The 21,959-nt window shown below is 29.0% G+C and overlaps 2 protein-coding genes across 2 annotated transcripts; both read left to right on the forward strand.

Annotated features, from left to right (window-relative positions):
• Window positions 1-780: 780 nt before the first annotated feature.
• On the forward strand, window positions 781-19,001 carry LOC145243065 (protein dachsous-like; the record flags this gene model as incomplete). The annotated part of the gene is made up of 5 exons (XM_080106169.1): window positions 781-917; window positions 5,324-7,764; window positions 10,282-10,423; window positions 10,531-10,760; window positions 17,526-19,001. Coding segments are annotated over exons 2-5 (4,272 nt in total), but the record flags the coding sequence as incomplete, so codon positions are not given.
• LOC145242040 (uncharacterized) lies at window positions 18,999-21,825 on the forward strand. Its single transcript, XM_080104935.1, has 3 exons — window positions 18,999-19,943; window positions 20,723-20,864; window positions 20,972-21,825. The coding sequence occupies exons 1-3, from the start codon at window positions 19,014-19,016 to the stop codon at window positions 21,220-21,222; spliced, it is 1,323 nt and encodes a 440-aa protein (XP_079961061.1). The 5' UTR covers window positions 18,999-19,013; the 3' UTR covers window positions 21,223-21,825.
• Window positions 21,826-21,959: the final 134 nt, after the last annotated feature.

The following is a 21,959-nucleotide window of genomic DNA, read 5'->3' on the forward strand; positions in this document are numbered from 1 at the left end:
ATTTTCTCAAAAGTTATGAGCATATATATGTAATATTCTTAAAAATTCATAATAGTCTATGTTTACTTTTCTTAAAATAGTAATTGTTACACTATATTTATGTATTAATATCACACTGAATTTTAAAATCATTCAAGGTTGTTAGATTTTGTTTTAACAGTTTAAAACTTAATGTATTTTAATTGGATCTGCAATATTCTTACACAAAGTATTTTACAAGTTGTGTAAATGTGACAGAATTTGATAAAATATATTCTTTCTTTATGGTGTTTTTTCTCAAAATTAATAATAAATATTGAATTCACCTTTGAAATAAAGTTTGCTAATCTAATTATTTTACTTATTTTCAGAATAAGTTTGCTGTTTTGTATTAATAATCAATTTTTAATTATTAAAATCAATTTTTAATTTAAGATTTTCTGTGTAAAAGTCTGAATTTAATAAAAGTTAAGAAATTGAAAAAATGAAAAATTTCCATGAAATATAAATAAAATCCCTTCTTTCTCTAACCATAAGAGATGGAAGGAGGAAAGGAGTTGATAAATGGAAGAATAGGAATGTCCACATAGCATTATGGGAAAAAATAACAAACTATAGTTTTTATTTTATAAAATCTCAGGAGACAGTTTTTTTTATGTACAGTATCATTTAAAATAGTGTAATTAAAAAATATATATTTTTTGTTTTACTATTTTTACAAATTATTTCTTATTAATCTGAACTGCAGCCATTACACACACATCATACATGTTAGGATTATTGCATATACACTAACAATTACACAATCTTTTCCACACTCTAGGTTATGTATGTGCACCAACAGTTTCTTTGTTCTGTTTTCATTATATAAAAAATACTGGATGAAAAACTACTTGTATTTTCTTGGATTCTTTAATCAAGATTATTATAAAAATCAGGTAAGCTAATAATTTAAATTTCCAATTGATTATGTTTTTTAATGGAAATATTTAGAACGGATCTATGAATATATTTTCATCTTTTAAAAACGTTTGATCTTTCTTCAACAACTTAGAGATTACAAGGGAGGCAGAAAAAACACGTAATAAATTTGAATAGACACTTTGTTGTATGTTCTTAATAATTTTAAAATAAATCTTATTTATTCATATCTTTTTTTTATTTGCAAAACAATTTACTCATAGATTATCTTGTGTACTCTTGCATAAAGCTAGTTTGGCAGCCATTTTAAGCTGTTGTTTTATTTATTCAGTGTCTGTGTTTCATATGAACTTTCTGCATGTAATTTACAAAAAAATATCACTATAATTAGAATATAAACAATTTAAATATATATTTGTTTTAATATTTCTTTTTCATATTTACAGCTTGTAAAATAATTATTCATGACATAAATAAAGCTTAAATATATATTTTTTAATGTTTGAGTTAATATAGTTTATTTGATTAATACAATTTATTTTTTGTCCACTATTTTTGTTTTGTATAGAAATGCTCAAGAATATTAGGCATTTATAAAAAAATGTGTTCCTCATAGTTTTAATTTTATTACATTTTTAAAATTAAATTTCTTAGAAATAAATATAAGTTGAAATAAAAATCACAAAATGTCTCAAGTGTGATTAGTAAAGATGTCACAGCAAAAAAATTATTTTAAAATAATAAAGACATTTATTATCAGAAATTAGTTGTACATACCCAGTATAGACTATAGGCATTTTTACTTTCATTTTTGTTTTACCTTTTTTAATTATGAAATTATTTTATTTCAGTAGGATTTTGAAAGTTAAATTGAATTTATACAGTATCGTTTAATCATAAAATTATTGTCTGTATTATTTGAATTGTAGCATAAAATTATTAATTGGACCAAATTGCTGTAAAAGTATAACAAATTTTCTTCTGTTAGTTTTGCTTTAATATCTATTTAGTAAATTATTAGATGTAAATACCTTTAATACTTTCAATTTTTTAAGACATTAAGTTTGGCTGAGAATTTTCAAACCGGAAACGATTTTCTATTTCTGTGACAGCTAACATAGTTACAAATTGCTTTCAAATTTTAAAGAATCTCAAAAATCTTTTTTTTATAAACTATTAAAAGATTGAAATGACTTATTCAAGAAGAAACATAAATGTTATGGTTCCAGTATTCTGTAATTAAATATTATTTTAAATGTAATGTTTGTTAAATAGTGTATCCTATTGCAAATTTGATTTCAATAAATGATTAACTAATAATAAATAAATAAAAATAACAATGGCTATGTCCTGTGTAAGCAAAAAATATGCATGCATACAGAGACAACTATGGAGAAGTATTTGCATAAGTTTTTTTTTATTAATATAGATATATATAATGTGCAGGTTAATTACGAATTACCTAATTTCATGACATTAGATATTGATTGACTTTTTTTAATTAAATATTTTAAAATATTTTGGAAAAAAATGAATCATTTTGTATTTGGTTGGTTTAATGTAATGTCTTTTTCGCTATTATTGTTATAAAATATTATAAATATATACATACTTTCTTGTAATTTTAATGTAAGGAAAACTTGAATAAATTTCAATAATTTAAAATCTGAATATATAAAATAATTTTTGTATGACTTATTATATATTCTTCAATTTTGAAATTTGTATTATTTGGACTATTGTTCTCATCTTAAATGTTTTTCTCACAATGTTTTGGCCGATGTAAAATCTGACTTTCTTTAGGTGTATTTTATTGAATTCGGGAATCTATAAGGAATTTTGAATAAAAACTTTTATTCAATTGGTAGGAGTAGTTTTCTCTCATGCCAATCAACCATGACTGAGTAAAAGTGTTAAGTAATCCATAATAGTATAACCTGCATTTAGAATTGAACCTTCAACCTCCAGAACACTGTCATTTAGAATTGATTATTTCTTAGTATTTCATTTATTACGCCATGAGTTCTTGCAGCATAATGTAGTGTAACAAATAAAATTCTAAGTGCAGGTTATACTAAGAATACCATTATGAATTACTTAAGACATCTATCCAGTGATGGTTGACATAACAAGATTAACTAAAGGGTTTCGTTCAGAATTCCGTATTGATTACCGAGTGTGACAAGATACATTTGATAAAGGTGAAGGTTACATCGGTCAAAACATCCAAGAAGAAAAAGTAGTTAAAATAATAAAAATTATTAATCCCCATTTCAAAAATTTCAAAACACAATGTTTAAATTTTGATAATATTCATTATCAAGAAATGGATAGACTATTAATAAAATAATTTAAAATCAATAAATATAAACAATTTTCATCAAAAATATCAAATTAATGGCTTAATTTCCTTTTGCAGATTTAATTATGTGATCTTTCTTATTTTTAAATTTATAATTAAAAAAGATTGAATATAAATAATTACAAGAAAAGGAAATAAAATCTATGTAAAAAGTCGCACACACATGATGCAAGGGAAATAACTAGGAAAAATGTTGTATTTTCGTGATTGTTTCTTGTTTGAGAAAGATATGAGATTAAATTGTTATATTTAATTTTTAGTCATATTTTTAAATAGTATATTATAAAGTGGGTATTTGTCGGTATATTACCTTCTGTTTTAATTGATTAATTATTTTTGCTATTATAATTTTTGCTATTATAATATAAGACCAACATTTGCCCATGTATGGAGTATTCTTGTCACATTTGGGCTAGCGCATCTGCTACTAGTCTTTCACTCTTAGAAAATTCAAAGAGTTTAAGAAAAAATCGTCAATCTGTTCAACTCTGTCAACCAGACCCCAACTCCTGCCCCATCGATGAAATATTGCATCCTTGTGCCTGTGTTACAATGTTAATGGAAGGTGCTCCGACAAACTTCAAGCCCTTGTACCCCCTTGACGTAAATACCCCACACAAACCCGACAAGTAGCAAAATTCCATTCCTACACAGTAGAGATCCCTAGTAGCCCGAAACCTTCTACTCTAACAGTTTCTTTCTTCAGATTGCTAAACTTTGAAATTTCCTCCCCTGACTGTAATGACATGCAAAAGTTCAAGTGTAATATAAACAGAAATCTTGTGCTCAACTTCATACATAGTATCTCGGCAAATTATGTCCCAAATAGTTACTCCCTTAATCAAAGTGGCACTATGCCTTGTTTGGGGTGAAAAAGCAATAAATCTTTTTCAAATATCTTGTAATTTATTAGAAGTTATAAAAATAAAACTGCTTCAAGCAAAAAATTAACTTTGATGTTAAACAGTTATATTTTGAAAAATATCATTTAACAACAGAGATTATTTCTTCATTTTATTTTTACTTATTCAGGAAATAATAATAATCATAAATAAAATTGGCATATCACTTAATGTGGTGAAATAGATCATTATATTATTACTATTATTATCATTATATTATTACTAGAGATTTTTAATATTACTATTATTCATCATTATATTATTACTAGAGATTTTTTTGTGGAATTAACAAATTCCCAAAGATATAACAGTGTTGGAAAGCTGTAGACTATAAATGCATTGCAAATGAATGAATTTTGTAAAATAATTTTGAATGGATATCTAAACTAACATTATTCTCAGTGGATTTAAATAAGATTGTTAAGCAAATGCTTCTTTTTATCAGTCAAGAATTTGAATTTTTTTGTACATTCTAAAATCTTAGTTAAAATAGATCTTCAGATTATTTCGTAAAATATTTGAAAAACAATTTTACATTAAAAAATATCATTTTCTTATAGTTTATTCTAGAAATAAAATTTTAATTATCAATTATTGTTGTGCTTTGACACACATCAAATGACGTCTAAACAAATGAAAGACAACATTCTTTCAAATAACGTAATTTCTATCACAATATTTTTTATGAAAATGATAACATTCTTTTTATTTTTATCACTCAGCTTTTAAACACATTGTTAAAACAAAATTGACGGTAAAATATTAAAATTGCATTTAGATTTCTGAGAATGTGAAAGAGGAGGCTGTTAACAATAATTTAAGCACAAATTTTGCAATTGTATGAAAGTTTACAATTGCATTTTCATCACATTTTTAGAAATAAAAACATAATAAATTCCTGAAACATCTGATAGAATTTTAAATGTCAGCATCAAATTAATTTAAGCATTTTTTCTTCATTAGAAAGTGCAGATAAGAAAAATTTCACATATTCAAAAAGCTATTACAACTATATATTTAGAGTGTTAATCATTTAAACTTGTATACATTTAAATCATTTTTCAACCAGATTAACTTTCTTATCGTGATTATTTAATTTAACATTGTTTAATTTTTAATGCTTTTTGATTTTATTAAAGCATTGGTTTCTTTTATACAGTTGTTACCTGAAAAAAGATGACGACACATGTACATATTCTACTAATCATCTTCCCTGCTTGTTTGTGTGTTGACCTCATCTACAATGTGGAAGAAGAACAGAGCCCCGGCACATATATTGGCAATATTGCAACAGATTCCAATGTTATGATTAACATTTCTCCCAAAGATCATAAACACGTCACTTTCACACAACTTAAAAAAGGAAACTCACAGTTATTCCGTACTGGAAAGAATTCAGGAAAACTATATACAGCACAAATATTGGATGCTGAATCTTTATGTACTTACAATGCAGAGTGTTTTAAAATGATTGATGTTGCTGTAAGGAAAGACAAATCCTTCATAAAACTTTTAGAAATCAAAATAATCATACAAGATGTAAACGATCATCAGCCTGAATTTTCAGACAAAGAAATTCATATTGAATACTATGAAGATGTTGCAACTGGATTGAAAAAGTCTATTCCACATGCTATGGATAAAGATGTCAGTGTTCAGAATTCTCAGATCAGTTATGAACTAAAGAAAGATGATGAAGCCCCATATTCATTGTCAGTATCTAAAACATTGCTTGGAACATCAGATCTTAATCTTATATTAGAAGAAATGTTAGACAGAGAAGTAAAAGATTCATATTTGATCCAAGTGATTGCAAAAGATGGAGGGTCACCACCAAAACAAAGTGTTTTAGATATTCACATTACAGTGACAGATATCAATGATAATACTCCCATCTTTTCTCAAAAACTCTACAATGTATCTATCAAAAATGAACCTAGTGAAACATCTCCAGTTGCTACTTTATTGGCTACAGATTCAGATTCAGGACAAAATGGAAATATTTCCTATCATTTTAATTCAAAAACATCAGATTTTGCTAAAAGACATTTTAAAGTAAACAAACTGACTGGTGATATATTTTTATACAAAGAAATTCCAGTTGGACAAAAGTTAATTCAGAATTTGTATGTAGAAGCAATGGATGAAGGTTATCCTCCATTAAGTAGTTTTGCTATAGTTAAAGTGAATGTGATCAATGAAAGAAATAATGCTCCCAAAATAGATGTGAATTTTTTATCAGCTTCTTCTAATGTCAATTATACATCAATATCTGAAGACATTGAAGTGGGCAGTTTTATTGCATATGTGAAAGTAACTGACCATGATGCTGGTCAGAATGGAGAGGTTATATGTGATCTCCATCATGATAAGTTTAAACTGAAAAGTCAAGGATTGAACAAATACCAAGTGATTCTGAAAGACCCATTGGATAGAGAGACAGAAGAAAATCATGACATCACAATCAGCTGTGAAGATATGGGATTCCCACCGCGCCATAGTGAGAGTAAGTTTTCAATTAAAGTGATGGATGTGAATGATGTGAAGCCGAAATTTAGTAAAGCAAGATACAAATTCCGTATCAATGAGAACCAGAAGGCTGACATTGATGTCGGCTCAATCAATGCATCTGATCCGGACTTGGGAGCTGGAGGGGAACTGATGTTTTCTCTGCAAAGAAATAAGCATAAAAGTGAAGAGGTGCTGCTGCTGCTGCCTTTTGTGATCACAAAAGATGGTTTTATTTCAACAAGTGAATCATTGGACCATGAATTACAAGATGTTTATAAGTTTGAGGTTTTGGTGAAAGACAATGGAATGCCATCACTGAATAATACAGTGGATGTGATTGTTGAGGTTGAAGATGAAAATGATAACAGTCCATATTTTACATTTCCCAGTGTTAATCCACACAATGTGGAAGTTGTGTATTTTGCTGATGAAAGCAAGAACGTGACAGTTGTGAGGGCACATGACAGTGACAGTCAAGAGAATGCATTTCTGAAATATGAAATAAGTGCAGGCAATGAGAAACAGTTGTTCACGATTGACCATTACAGTGGTTTGTTGTCTTCTACGGGTGCCCTTACCAAACAAGATGCCGGCTCATATGAACTGGAGTTTGTAGTGAAGGATAGTGGTATGCCAGTTTTATCAGCCACAACTACAATCTTTTTGAGTCTGCTATTGAAAAACAAGAGCTCTTCTTCTTCTTCTTTGGAAAGAGTAAATGGTGTGCTGCAAAATGGTGAGTCTGAAGAGAAGGTGCATCTTAATATGGTGATTATTATTACGTTATTGGCTGTGATGGTGACTATCATTGTTATGGCTTCAATCTCGATCTGCGTGCTTCGCTGTTGTAATGCTGCAAGTGTAGATGGAGATGATGTTTCTAATAGATATGTAAGCGAACAAAGACATTTGATGTCATCTTCTTATCGAGGGAGCTCTTGGCCAGATGTTCCTACTTCAATGATAAATGATCCCAACTTTGGTAGGAGTGCTGAAGAGATGGCAGCCAACAGAAGGGAGTCATATCCCAGATTCATCAACCAATCACCAATAATCAGACCAAACAATTCTGTTGACATCACCAGTCAGGTAAAAACAAACTACTTCTTTCTTTAAAGACTAAATTATGAAATGTTTTCAAAACTATTTCAACAAAATATTTCATGTAAATTTTTGTTAATATAAAACTGAATTATTTTCTAGTTTCATTTTGTTGTCAATATTGTTGTCATGTAATGCAATCAACAGAAAATAATTTTTTGTATCATTACCAAATATCAGCTTTAATTTAATGTGTGTATATATATATATATATATATATATATATATATTAAAGCTTTAAAAAGGATAAGTGGAGTCGTTAGACTTTGGGGGAAGATCGATACAGGGAGAAAAAATAGACACTAAAAATATTCAAGACTATTCGACTAAAATAAAATAAAAAAAAGAACTTCGAGGTACCTTTCGTCCGCCCCTTGTCAAGAGATTACGTCGGCTGCGATTAAAATGAAGCAATTTACACAATTGAAAAATGGAAGCGGGGGAGGGGTAAAACCAAAAAAAAAAAAATTATAAAACTACACGGGGTGAATTAAATGAATGAATAACCCATGATATATCGTCCATATTTCAGAACCTGGGACAAAATTTAAAAAAAAACAAAAAAACGTTAACTTGCCTGCAAATAAGTGCAGAAAACAAGAAATAATAACGCAATGTAGGCATTTTTTTTCTTTTTTCCTCCTAGTAAATCAGAGCTCTTTAAATAGGTCTAATTTATGCGACAGCTCCTTTTGCCTACAGAGTGATGGTTTGCACATTAGTACAGTTACAGCCTCCATAATATTGAGATATTGTTTGGAACTGGTCTTGTGTACAGTGCAAAAACAGTCATCCGAATACGCTTCACCACATGCTTTATTGTCATACAAGTGCGCAAAATTGATGACTCATGAATAGGTGAGCGCCCGGATGTGCTCCAGAAATGCCTGGAAGTGTTCTGTGAACGCCCGGATGTGTTCAACAATATGTTCATTCTAGACCCTCTGGACTTTCGAAAACATGCAGGGACACGTTGAAACGTACGACCCACATAGTCAGCATCACACTGACACTTAAATTGACACAACTAAACTTTTTTGTAGTGTGGGAAATGTATCTTTCTGAAAAGCTGGGAAGGCAGTTTTAGTGCCAAACACCACAGGAGGCTGCACCGCATAGAAACAGTGAGATACAACCGAGGTAATTTTATCAACAAACCCCTTACTGATAGAACCAATATAATGGGGATTCAGATAAACTGGACACTTAGCCGGACCAAAAGAAGGGTTGGTATTAAATTTAGCAAGAGCTTGGTGAACATGCTTAGAGATTACACCCTCAGGGAAACCATTTTTCGCAAGAATATCAGCTATCTTCTTCAATTCATTATCAAGTTTGCTATACGAGCAAATCATGAGGGCACAGTGGACCAGAGTCTTGATCAAACTGATTTTTCTCCTCAACTTATATACAGGCCTGTAAATGTCGGAGTCCTGTATATAGTTGTACTAAACCGATTCTCTGTCCTTTTTACAAGGACGTCTAAAAAGGGTAAAGAGTCATTTTGCTCTTCCTCTATAGTGAATTTGAGTGCAGAGTGGAGACTATTCAAATTCAGGAAAAAATCGCTTACTTCATCGCGAGATTTGAAGATGACAAAAGTGTCATCCACACACCGCCAATAATGGAAAGGACTAGAGACCCGAGTGAAGAGCAATGACTCCTGAAAGTTTAGGAAAATATTGGCTAAGATAGGACCCAAAGGACACTCTATAGCCACCCCGTTGACCTGCTGATACATTACATCATTAAAGCTAAAGCAAACCGACTTGGTGGCTAGTTCCATTAGTTCCAGGAAAATATTCTCAGGAAAAGTGGGAGGGGTCAATGTGCTCCGATAAAGCATGTCAGCATATATTTTAATCGTCTCTCCAAGGGGTACATTTGTGAACAAGTTAGTAACATCGAACGAACATAGGATGTTTGTTTGTGAATTACAATCCAGTTCCCGCATTGTAGCAGTGAATCGGAAGGAATCCACAATCTGAAAACTTTTTTAGTACAGGTTCAAGGATCTCAGACAACCATTTGGCCAATTCATGTTGAGGTGAGCCAATCATGGAAAGAATGGGTCTTAAAGAGACATCATTCTTGTGGATCTTATATATATATATTCATTATTAAAAAAATCTTTATGTAAATGTTAATTCTAGAACTTTTATTTAGATTTATATTAGTCAAATTTTCTATGTTTATGTCAAAATGCTTATTGCTTTCAATAAGTAACTAAATTCATACTATTTTCTAAAATGCAACATCTTATGCAACAGTGATGGGTAATATTCTGTTCTTAAAACTAAAACATTTAAGGATTAATTTTTTTGTTTGTCTTAAATATTTTGAACTTGTTCATGATGGAAAAGTAATTGTATAGATTTGTATTTTAATGAAATTGTTCACAATAATAAACTTTACTTTTTGATATGTTGTAAGTTTTATTTGACTTTTTCTTACATTGTAAAAGATATAAATCATCTCATGTGGTATATTTATATTTAAATATAGATGACACCTGGATTTCAAAATGGTGACAAAAACACATTGATGACTCCTTATTGTCCAACATGGACATCTACATTATCTTCTCATGCTGACAGTGGACGTGGTTGGAGTGAAGTAGGCACAGGACATACAGAAGAGATGACAGGTAAATAAACACTTGATAATTAATAAGGAAGTTTAACTTTTTAAAATGTATTATCTATATATGAATTGCATGTGATTATATTATTGAGATTTGTTTGTTGTTTTCAGATCATCTGATTCCACAATTCTTCAAGCCACATGTTGGGCAGGTGAATATGACAGATAAGAGGAACATAGAAGGAAACTTTAACTACCCAAATGAATCAACAATTTCAGCCAGATGTTTTTCAAAAGCAACAAATAATGCCAACAATTTGTTGAGAGAGGAAACAGAACAAAGATCACATCATTTACCAGACAGTATTCAAATTACTCACAATGCCAGACCACTGCCTCCTGTACCACACAAAATACACTAAACATACACTTTATACATCATATTGGCTTCCATTAATTTTCTACAATTAAATTTTATATTATTAAATTTTGAGATTACAATGAAAGTAAAAATAAGTTTTGAAAATTTTTAACAGTTTGTTAAAAATTAGTTAATTGTTGGTTTAAAGTTCCCTAAACATATTCATATATATAAATTTCTGAGGATAAAATATATGATATGCTATAAAAGTCAATGTCGTGAAGAAAGAATGCATGAAAGGCAGAATGAAAAACCAATTCAAACAGAAAAAAGTAATAAAAAAAGTTTTGTTCGGATCAATGGACATTTTCAAGAAAGTTTTTCTGAAAACATTCGTTTATTCAAATGAAAGCAGTAATCTATAAACATACCTATATTACATATGTTGACTTAATTATTTTGATATTGTTTAAGTTCTAATTATTACATTAAAAATCATAACTGTATCTTAATTCTTAGTATTTTTTGTTGGCAAAAGAACTCTTCAAAATATTTCTGACCGAAATATGTTTTTATTAAACTAAGCATAATTGTTATTGTTACAAAGAGAGCAATCAGACAGTTTAAAGTACATATTTAGTTTTTATGGTAAAAAGTATATTTTTATTTTCTAGAATAGAAATTAAAAGTCCTTGTATATATTTCTGCATGAAGATGAAAAAAATATTGATATTTTGGAGGTTTGATGAAATATGTTCACGACATTAAAAAGTTCAAAATTAATGTTTATACTTAAAATAATATTTTTTAATTATTTCACTTATTTTTAAAAATATGAATTTATAATTTAGGATTTTGTACATAATTCTAAATTTAATAATATTTAGAGAACTATACATATAAAAAGATCATTTTTGTTTCAGTAATATATATTGGTTTTTGAAGGGATAGAAGAGTGGAGGAAAAAACTTAATAAATAGACGAATAGAAATCTTCCCCTATTGCATGATGGGAAAAAAGAACAAAGAATAGTATTTATTTTATAAAACATCAGAATATTTTTTTTTTTGCAAAAATATATTTAAAGTACATTCATTATAAAAAATAATTTTAAAATATCTATTTTGCTGTATATTTGAACATTTTTTAATAGTGAGTGGCATCCATTACACACACATAATACTTATTAGGATTAAAACATTGATATATGTTCAAGGCATGCACACATACATATGCACACATACACATGATAATAGTCTCTTTGTTTCATTTTCCATTAAAAAACTGGATGAAACTATTAAAATTCTCTAAAATTTTAGAACTGAAAGGATCATAAAACGTAAGGTAAGTTATTAATTCAAATTTCAAATTTATTAAAAAATATTACGGATATATTTTAAGCAGATAGATTATTTTTACCTTTGAAAAACGTTTCATATTTGTTTGACATTTTAAAGTTTTCAGAGAGAGAAAGGAGTAGCGTACACAACATTTCTTTATAGTAACATTAGATTCAATTTGTTACATTTTTCATTTAAAAAAATAATTTTAGAATATGTTTCATTCTTATTAATTGTCAAATAATTTTTATTCATGAAACGGTTTCATTCATTTATTTGTTGTGTGTGTGTACTTTTATATAATTTGGGAGCCATCTTTATTTGTTATTCTATTTATTAAATAACTGTTTAAAATGTACTTTATGGATGCAATTTGCAAAAGCAATTCTTACTGTAATTTCCTATTTTATAAATAAAAATGTATTTTATGGTTAAATTAAAAGCAGTTATATATAATCTTGTCTTACAGATAGAAAACTGTCTTCATATTTATCAATCATGACAAAATTTCTTAAAACAAATAAAGATCTCGAACATATTTATTTTATATCATTTAAATATAATGATGACATTTGGTTATTATATATTTTTTGGTTTTATTTTAAGAATGAATCAAACATTAAAATTCATAGTTTTAATCATACATTTAAAAATATAGATTTCTGCATATTTTTAGCTGATTTGCTTTTGAAAATTAATCTTAAAAATAAATATGCTAACCGGATATCATATCAGATACCAAAATATCATGATTGTAATTAATAAAACATTTAATGGCAGAAACATCAAATTTTATCTTCATCCTACGAAAGTATTTTTAGCTGTTGATAATATATTATGTATAAAATTTATAATTTGCCTAACACCATCACCTTGCATATATGCTGATTTTTTTTTAATTAAACATATTAAAAAAAAGATTTTTAAAAGAATGTTTATTTATTTTTTATACCTTTTTAAAACATTTGTTTTAATTAAAAATGTGTCACTTTGAAAGAAAAAATGCACAGAATATACAGATAAAATTCTCCTAAAATTTCCTTGTAAATTCATTTTTACGTGTCTGAATTAATATACATTTTTTTAAATGATTAACATTGAAGCTATTTTTAACTTGATTATAGAATTCAATAAAAAATATATTATTCAATTCGAAAAATTCTATGTGGTAAAATTTTCTTGCTAATAAGTTCAGGAATCTTCTGCCATTACTAATCAGCATAGCATTATCACTGTTGACCAAAGGATGAATCTATCAGGCATGAGTACACCGTGTGATGATGTATAGAAGTGAAACCTGGCTAACAAAAATTGAGAACATGTATTGTATGGAGAGAAATGATATATAAATAATACATTGGATGTGTAATGTGAGTCTTAAAGACTTGCTTAGATCTGATTACCTTACAGGAAGATTAAATCTGAACAGTATAGAGTGATGTGCACAGAACGGAAGGTTTTGATGGTATGGTCACATTGAAAGAATAAATGATCTGACAGAAGAAGGCCAAGAAAAATGTAGAAGGAAGTAATAAGGATAGATTTAAAAGAGAAATAAGTAAAGACCTCGTCAGAAATAGGTTAGTTTGGAAGTCAATTTCTGCAAGCTGTTCAATCCATTTCAGCATATAAAATTGAAAAAGATGGTGATAATGATGATAATGCAGCTTCTTGTATGACAATAATAAAACATTATGGTTTTAATTAATTTTTATTTAGCCTCATACATATTCTTAAATCTTGATGCTTTTGCCATTATCAAGAAATACATAGTCTGCCAATAAAATAATTTGCAATAAAATAACTGTTAATTTGAAAGATTTTAATGACAAATAAAATTATTAGAAAATGAGTAAACTTGTATTTACATATCATTTTCATCAAATGTATTGGTTTAAAATATTACAAAACTTTATATTTCAGTCTACAAAATAAATTTCAGTGTACCCATTTATTTTATCTTTTTTTTTTGTTTTCTTTTCTACAAATTATGCTTTTGTATTTTGCCATTTTCATGAGCTAAAGAAAAGAAAAGATCAAATATTTATTCATATCAGAAATGAAAAGAGCGAATGTAAATATATTTGCTTTTTTGATGATTTTTATTTAGCTTAGTACATAGTTTTAAACCTTAAAATTGTAATAATGCATTATCAAGAAACACATAGTCTAGCAATAAAATAATTTTCAATTAAATAAATGCTAAATTGAAAGATAAGATAAAAATTATTAGAAAAATTAATAAACTTGAATTTACATTTTATTTTCATCAAATGTACCAATAAAATGAATTGGTTTTAAATTACATTAAAAAGTGTAACATTTCCTTCTACAAAATGGATTTTATTGTAGCAAATTATTTTATCCTTTTGATGATTTTTTTTTATGAAAAAAATATTTTAGTATTTTGTCATTTTCATTAGCTAAACAACAACGACAACAACAAAAATTAGAAATAAAATATAAAATATTTATTTACATCAGAACCAAAAAGAGTGAATGTAAATATATTTGCTTCTTGACAGTTGATGCAAGGGAAATAAGTAGGGAACATCTGATATTTTCATGGCTGTTTCTTGTTTATTAAGATATGAGATGATATTTGCTTTACATGAATTTTTCAGATTACTATTTTTATCTTAGTTGATATATTCACAATGTTTTGGTTGACACAACCTATGACCTTCTTCAGGGACAGTTATTTGAACTTATGAACCTAATAGGCAAACTAGGGAATCTATTTGGAATTTAAAAGAAGATGTGACTAAAACATTATATATATAAGAATGATGAATGTAGTAATACAAATAATCCAAAATAAAATTATCAATTCTCATCTAAAAATTTTGAAAATGTAAGATTAATTCTTTAGAGCAATTTTAGGGGTGGGCATATATGTATATTTGTACATGTAAATATAATTCACATTATTGAGATCTTATGCACATATATTGTGATTTAAAATAGTATCAACTAAATATACTGATATTATTATATCTTATACATCAATTATTTTTAAAGCTTGAAAAAATTCACTATCTTTTTATTTTGTAGTTTATAGTTCTAGTCACAATAAAATATTTATAAATTAGTAAGACATAATAATAAAAATGATAACTATTCTTCTGCTAATATAATGTAAAATATCTTTGAAATTATTTGATTATAAAAAGAATTCAGCTTTTGAAGAATAAATTCTATGAACTGGTTGTTGCATGGCATTATCTAACTCATTTGAATAATCTAAATGATTCAAATTTCTGAATTTCCTATTTTGAGTGAATATTATTTTCAGAACTCATATTTTATTATCAAAGCATACGAGAAAAATAAAATTTGGAAAAAATATTGTTTCATGAAAATATAAAAAACATAAATTTGATGCTAATCAGTTTTTGTCCTTTTACAAAAGAGTCACCATTTATCAAGGCTCGGGGCCATTCAAAGATAAAGGTTATGAGTGTACGGTAATCGTTAGTAGTGGAAATTGGGTTTGATTATTTAGGGGATGGTTCAACAAGAAGTTGTTTACATTGGACTTGATGGCTGTATTGTAGTCAGCTGGAAAGTAGACCAGTGAAACAGTTTCACAGACGGCTTATTTTAGAAGCTTTGTTTATAAAATTTGCAATTAGATTTAGGCATAGATAGAAAGTAGGGGAAATTGTTAATAATGGTTGTAGATAGACGAGTGTTTTTTTGTAAAAGTTGTTTGGCAAGTGGGAACGATTGATTAAAGCTCAGATGAGCACTTGCCATGAAAATAATGATAAAGCAGAGATAGTCTTGTAACATTTATTCTGTGGGAAAGAGGTGCCAGGGAAGAGAAAAGGCATCACCTACTAAGTTTCGAAGCCAGTTTTGAACTCATTCAAAGCAGGATAGGGTACTTTGAGCGGCTCCTCCCCAGATGTGGCAACAGTACTCCATTTTAGGATGTATCTGGCTCTTATGCAAGTAGAGGATTGCGTCAGGAGTGAGATACATACTGGATCAGTAAAATGATGCAACCATTTTTCTAGTGACCTTGGCAACATATTTGATATACGCCTTTCATTTCAGATCAAAAGTGAAGGTCAGATCCAGAAGTCAAAGCAGGGAGCTTCTTTGAGATGAGAGTCATTCATGTGACTGGGGGCCAAGTGAAGATCAGTGTTTTAAACACATAAAGTAAAATAATCAATAGCAAAACTATTTTAATTTATAAGTATTGGTTGAATTTGGGTGATAGGTTAATGTGAATAGAGGAGACTGTTAAAATTGTATAATATTTTTTTTTTTTTTTTTTTATTCAATTTTCACCCCAAACAAGGCACAGTGCCACTTTGAAGCAGGGGGCTACTATTAGGGAATTAATTAGCGGGGTCATTATGAAGGGAGAAGAGTAGAAAGATGTTTGTTAACATTACACTTGAACTTCTGCATATCATTGCAGTTGGGAAAGCAGAATCCCGGAAGGGAGTTCCAAAGACCCGCAGTTCTGGGGAAGAAACTATTGGAGTAAAAGGCTTTCTTGCACCTAGGGATCTCTACTGTAAAGGGATGAGACTTAGTAGCTTGTCGGGTTTGTTGGGGGTAGTTACGTCGGGGAGGTACAAGTGTTTGCAGTTCGTCAGAGCATTCACCATTAAAGTATTTGTAGAACAGGCAGAGGGATGCAACATCTCGTCGATGGGACAGAGGTTGAAGCCCAGATGACAGTTCAGGACCTATCAGGTTTGCGACTCTTTTTTGAACCCTGTCCAGGAGCGAGAGACAAGCAGCAGATGCACCAGCCCAGATGTGACAACAGTACTCCATACATGGGCGAATGGTTGCCTTATAGAGGTATAGGATACTGGCAGGCGTAAGTAGTTTTCTAGCACGGTAGAGGGAGCCAACCTTCCTTGCAGCAGCCTTGGCAATGCTCTCAATGTATCTATTCCAGTTCATATTCCCTGTAAACGTTAGGCCGAGGAGTTTAAAAGAAGTACTTTCAGGCAATGTGTTCTTGGCCATTGCTATTGGTGGTAGAGAAGGTTTCACAAGATTAAACAGAATTAAAGTATACATCAGTAATTTAGAGTTTAGTTTTCATGAAAAAAAAAACCCAAAGATTTTCATATTCAGAAGAATAAATATATATATTCTCAAACAAATATTTACATTTTTAATCTCAGTTTAGATTTTGTTTATGTTGGAAATATTTAAAAAAATATTACAATTTTTTTTTTCAGTATGAACTACCAATTTAGACTATTATCAAATTAATATAAATATTTAAATGATTTTTTACATTTAAGTTTTCTCATCATATTACTAAAAGGCAAAACAAAATAATTATAAATGATTTGTGTGAAAATTAAATGCAAATTAATTCATTGATTTAAATTTTAATGCTTTGTCATTTATTCTTTTTTTCTTTTAGCAGAAAACCAAAACTTATTTAAAAGGATAAATTCTTTTTTTCAGTTGTTACATGAAAGAACATGAGAGCACATCTATACATTCTACTAATTGTATTCTCTGCCTGCTTGTGTGCTGACCTCATCTACAATGTGGAAGAAGAACAGAGTCCTGGCACATACATTGGTAATATTGCTAGAGACTCTAATATCATGGATAGCATATCTCAAAAAAATCATAAACACATCACCTTCACACAACATAAAAAGGGAAGCTCCCAATTATTCCGTGTTGCAAAAAATTCAGGAAAATTATACACTGCACAAATATTGGATGCTGAATCTTTGTGTACTTTTAATACAGAATGTTTTAGAATGATTGATGTTGCTGTTAGAAAAGACAAATCCTTCATAAAACTTTTAGAAATAAAAATAATCATACAAGATGTGAATGATCATAAGCCAGAATTTCCTAATAAAGAAATTCACATTGAATTTAATGAAGATGTCGCAACTGGATTGAAAAAGTCTATTCCACATGCTATGGATAAAGATATCAGTGGTCAGAATTCTCAGATATTTTATGAACTCAACAAAGATGATGAAGACCCATTTACATTGTCAGTGTCTAAAACTCTTGTTGGAAAATCAGATTTAAATATAGTTTTGGAAGAAAGATTGGACAGAGAAAAGAAAAATTCATATGTTGTTCAAGTAACTGCAAAAGATGGAGGAAATCCTACTAAAAAGGCTATTTTAAAGGTTTACATCTCTGTCAAAGACATTAACGATAATCCTCCAGTCTTCTCTAAAAATTTTTACAATGTTACTATCAAAAATGAACATGATATGAACAGACCCATAATCGTTTTATCTGCTTCGGATTTAGATTCAGGAAACAATGGAAATGTTTCCTATTATTTTGATTCAAAAACAACAGATTTTGCTAAAAATAATTTTAGATTAAATAAAGTAACAGGGAAAATTTTCCTGATAAATGAAATAAAACCAGGAGAAAATTTAATCCATAATTTGTACATTGAAGCTAAAGATGGAGGCCTCCCTCCATTAAGTTCTTTTGCTATGGTTCAAGTAAATGTGATCAATCGAAAAAATAATGCTCCCAAAATAGATGTGAATTTTTTCTCATCCTCTTCTACTGAAAACTCTACAGTCGTTTCTGAAGACATTGAGGTGGGCAGTTTTATTGCATATGTGAAAGTAACTGACCATGATGCTGGTCAGAATGGAGAAGTTATATGTGATCTCCATCATGATAAGTTTAAGCTGAAAAGTCAAGGATTGAACAAATACCAAGTGATTCTGAAAGACCCATTGGATAGAGAGACAGAGGAAAATCATGACATCACAATCAGCTGTGAAGATATGGGATTCCCACCGTGCCATAGTGAGAGTAAGTTTTCAATTAAAGTGATGGATGTGAATGATGTGAAGCCGAAATTTAGTAAAGCAAGATACAAATTCCGTATCAATGAGAACCAGAAGGCTGACATTGATGTCGGCTCAATCAATGCATCTGATCCGGACTTGGGAGCTGGAGGGGAACTGATGTTTTCTCTGCAAAGAAATAAGCATAAAAGTGAAGAGGTGCTGCTGCCTTTTGTGATCACAAAAGATGGTTTTATTTCAACAAGTGAATCATTAGACCATGAATTACAAGATGTTTATAAGTTTGAGGTTTTGGTGAAAGACAATGGAATGCCATCACTGAATAATACAGTGGATGTGATTGTTGAGGTTGAAGATGAAAATGATAACAGTCCATATTTTACATTTCCCAGTGTTAATCCACACAATGTGGAAGTTGTGTATTTTGCTGATGAAAGCAAGAACGTGACAGTTGTGAGGGCACATGACAGTGACAGTCAAGAGAATGCATTTCTGAAATATGAAATAAGTGCAGGCAATGAGAAACAGTTGTTCACGATTGACCATTACAGTGGTTTGTTGTCTTCTACGGGTGCCCTTACCAAACAAGATGCCGGCTCATATGAACTGGAGTTTGTAGTGAAGGATAGTGGTATGCCAGTTTTATCAGCCACAACTACAATCTTTTTGAGTCTGCTATTGAAAAACAAGAGCTCTTCTTCTTCTTCTTTGGAAAGAGTAAATGGTGTGCTGCAAAATGGTGAGTCTGAAGAGAAGGTGCATCTTAATATGGTGATTATTATTACGTTATTGGCTGTGATGGTGACTATCATTGTTACAGCTTCAATCTCGATCTGCGTGCTTCGCTGTTGTAATGCTGCAAGTGTAGATGGAGATGATGTTTCTAATAGATATGTGAGTGAACAAAGACATTTGATGTCATCTTCTTATCGAGGGAGCTCTTGGCCAGATGTTCCTACTACAATGATAAATGATCCCAACTTTGGTAGGAGTGCTGAAGAGATGGCAGCTAACAGAAGGGAGTCATATCCTAGATTCATCAACCAATCACCAGTCATCCGACCAAATAATTCTGATCTCAGCTGTCAGGTAAGAGGGTAATTTTGGATTTTTTTACCATGAGCCAATATCTTACTAAATTTTCAAATGTCAGCTTTTGTATGGTTATTTTGCTATCATAGATAAATAAATAAAAATTGTGCTGAAAATTGTAATATGATATTTAAAATTATATTTGTGTTTTTGGTACTTTTACAGTAAAATGGGATTTTGAAAATAGCATTTTAGGTAAAAATACCATTACGTACCTAAGTGTCATGTGTAAATTAGTATAAATTATAAAAAAATTTTTAATTTTTATTGCGTAGAACATTTGCTAGAAATATTATTTAGAAAAAAAAACATAGATATTTCTCATCTGTTACTTTTTATTTTGAAATAGCTCATTTGACAAAATTATAGATTGCAACTACCTTCCCTGGCTTTTAAGAACTATCCGAATATGATAGGACTCCATAATTATATAAATTTCATTTTTATTTGTAATTATTTTTCTACTAGATAATATTTTATTATTTTTAGAATTTGTTCTAATTTCTATGTGATGCATATTAAAAATGCATTTTATTGAAATGCCATTATACTGCAGAAATATTGTGTTTTGTTTCATTTAAGTTGTTCTATTTACATTCACAAATACTTGTTGATTCTGAGGAATGAATTGAAAATATTATTTGATGAGTTAGAAAACAATTGATAGGTAATAATACGTTGTTTAAATTTTTATTATGTATAAATTTTAGCAGTCAACTGTACAAAAGCAAAACTATTGTTGTTTGTTAATATTTTTATGATATTACACAATACAGATAACACCTACCTTACATAATGGTGATAAGAACACATTGGTAACTCCTTATTGTCCAACATGGACATCTACATTGTCTTCTCATGCTGACAGTGGACGTGGTTGGAGTGAAGTAGGCACAGGACATACAGAAGAGATGACAGGTAAATAAACACTTAATAATTATAAAGAAAGTCTAACTTTTTAAAATGTATTATCTACATATGAATAGCATGTGATTATATTATTGAGAGTTGTTTGTTGTTTTCAGATCATCTGATTCCACAATTCTTCAAGCCACATGTTGGGCAGGTGAATATGACAGATAAGAGGAACATAGAAGGAAACTTTAACTACCCAAATGAATCAACAATTTCAGCTAGATGTTTTTCAAAAGCAACAAATAATGCCAACAATTTGTTGAGAGAGGAAACAGAACAAAGATCACATCATTTATCAAACAGCATTCAAATTACTCACAATGCCAGACCACTACCCCCTGTACCACACAAAATACACTAATCATACAATTTGAACACAACATTCTCTTCCATTAATTTTCTATAAATTTCATATAAATAAATTGGAAAATATAATGAGAATAAAACATGTTAAACTTCTGAACTATTTAATAATAATTAAATTATTTGTCAATTGAAAGTTACTCGGCATATATATTATATATGCATTATTACTTGTTATTTATAAATGCTCCAGGTTTTAATTACTACTTATACTGAAAGTCAAGTGAATACCAAATAATTCCAAATTCTTAATACTTTCTTTTTGGTAAATTAATTTTTCTGCATATACATGGTTAAATTTTTATGAAAGTATAATTGTATTAGGTAAAAATATTTATTTATCTCACAAATGGAGCAACATAGACAGTTTTATAAAGTGTATATTGATATTAATGTAATTATTTTACATTTTAACATTTTTCATTTCTATGATGTGTAAAAATTAAAACATTTTTATGTAACCCTGTAAAAAATGTAGTTATGTTTATCAGGCTTGATAAAACACATTAAAGGTATTTTAAAGTAAAAAATGAGTATTATAAAATATAAAACGTTCTTATGTGAGTATTTTACATATTCAAAATAATAAAAATTTAAAAAATATTAGTTTCTAAATATCTAATTTTAATTCAAGATTATATAAATATTCTGAATTTAATAGAATGTAGGAAACTACATAAAAAATAAGATTTCACTAATATCCTGAAATGATGGAAGAAAGGAAGAAAAAAGTAG

This window comes from Euprymna scolopes, chromosome 21, assembly GCF_053919585.1.
Source record: "Euprymna scolopes isolate OS-2025 chromosome 21, ASM5391958v1, whole genome shotgun sequence".
In the NCBI taxonomy this organism is placed as follows: Eukaryota; Metazoa; Mollusca; class Cephalopoda; order Sepiida; family Sepiolidae; genus Euprymna; species Euprymna scolopes.

What these genes read in the sequence shown, in the direction of transcription:
- LOC145242040 (XM_080104935.1), top strand. Translation starts at nt 19,014, where the DNA reads ATGTTTTCTCTGCAAAGAAATAAGCATAAAAGTGAAGAGGTGCTGCTG. An exon ending in ATTCTGATCTCAGCTGTCAG is followed by an intron (nt 19,944 to 20,722) that starts GTAAGAGGGTAA and finishes TACACAATACAG; the next exon opens with ATAACACCTACCTTACATAA. An exon ending in ACATACAGAAGAGATGACAG is followed by an intron (nt 20,865 to 20,971) that starts GTAAATAAACAC and finishes TGTTGTTTTCAG; the next exon opens with ATCATCTGATTCCACAATTC.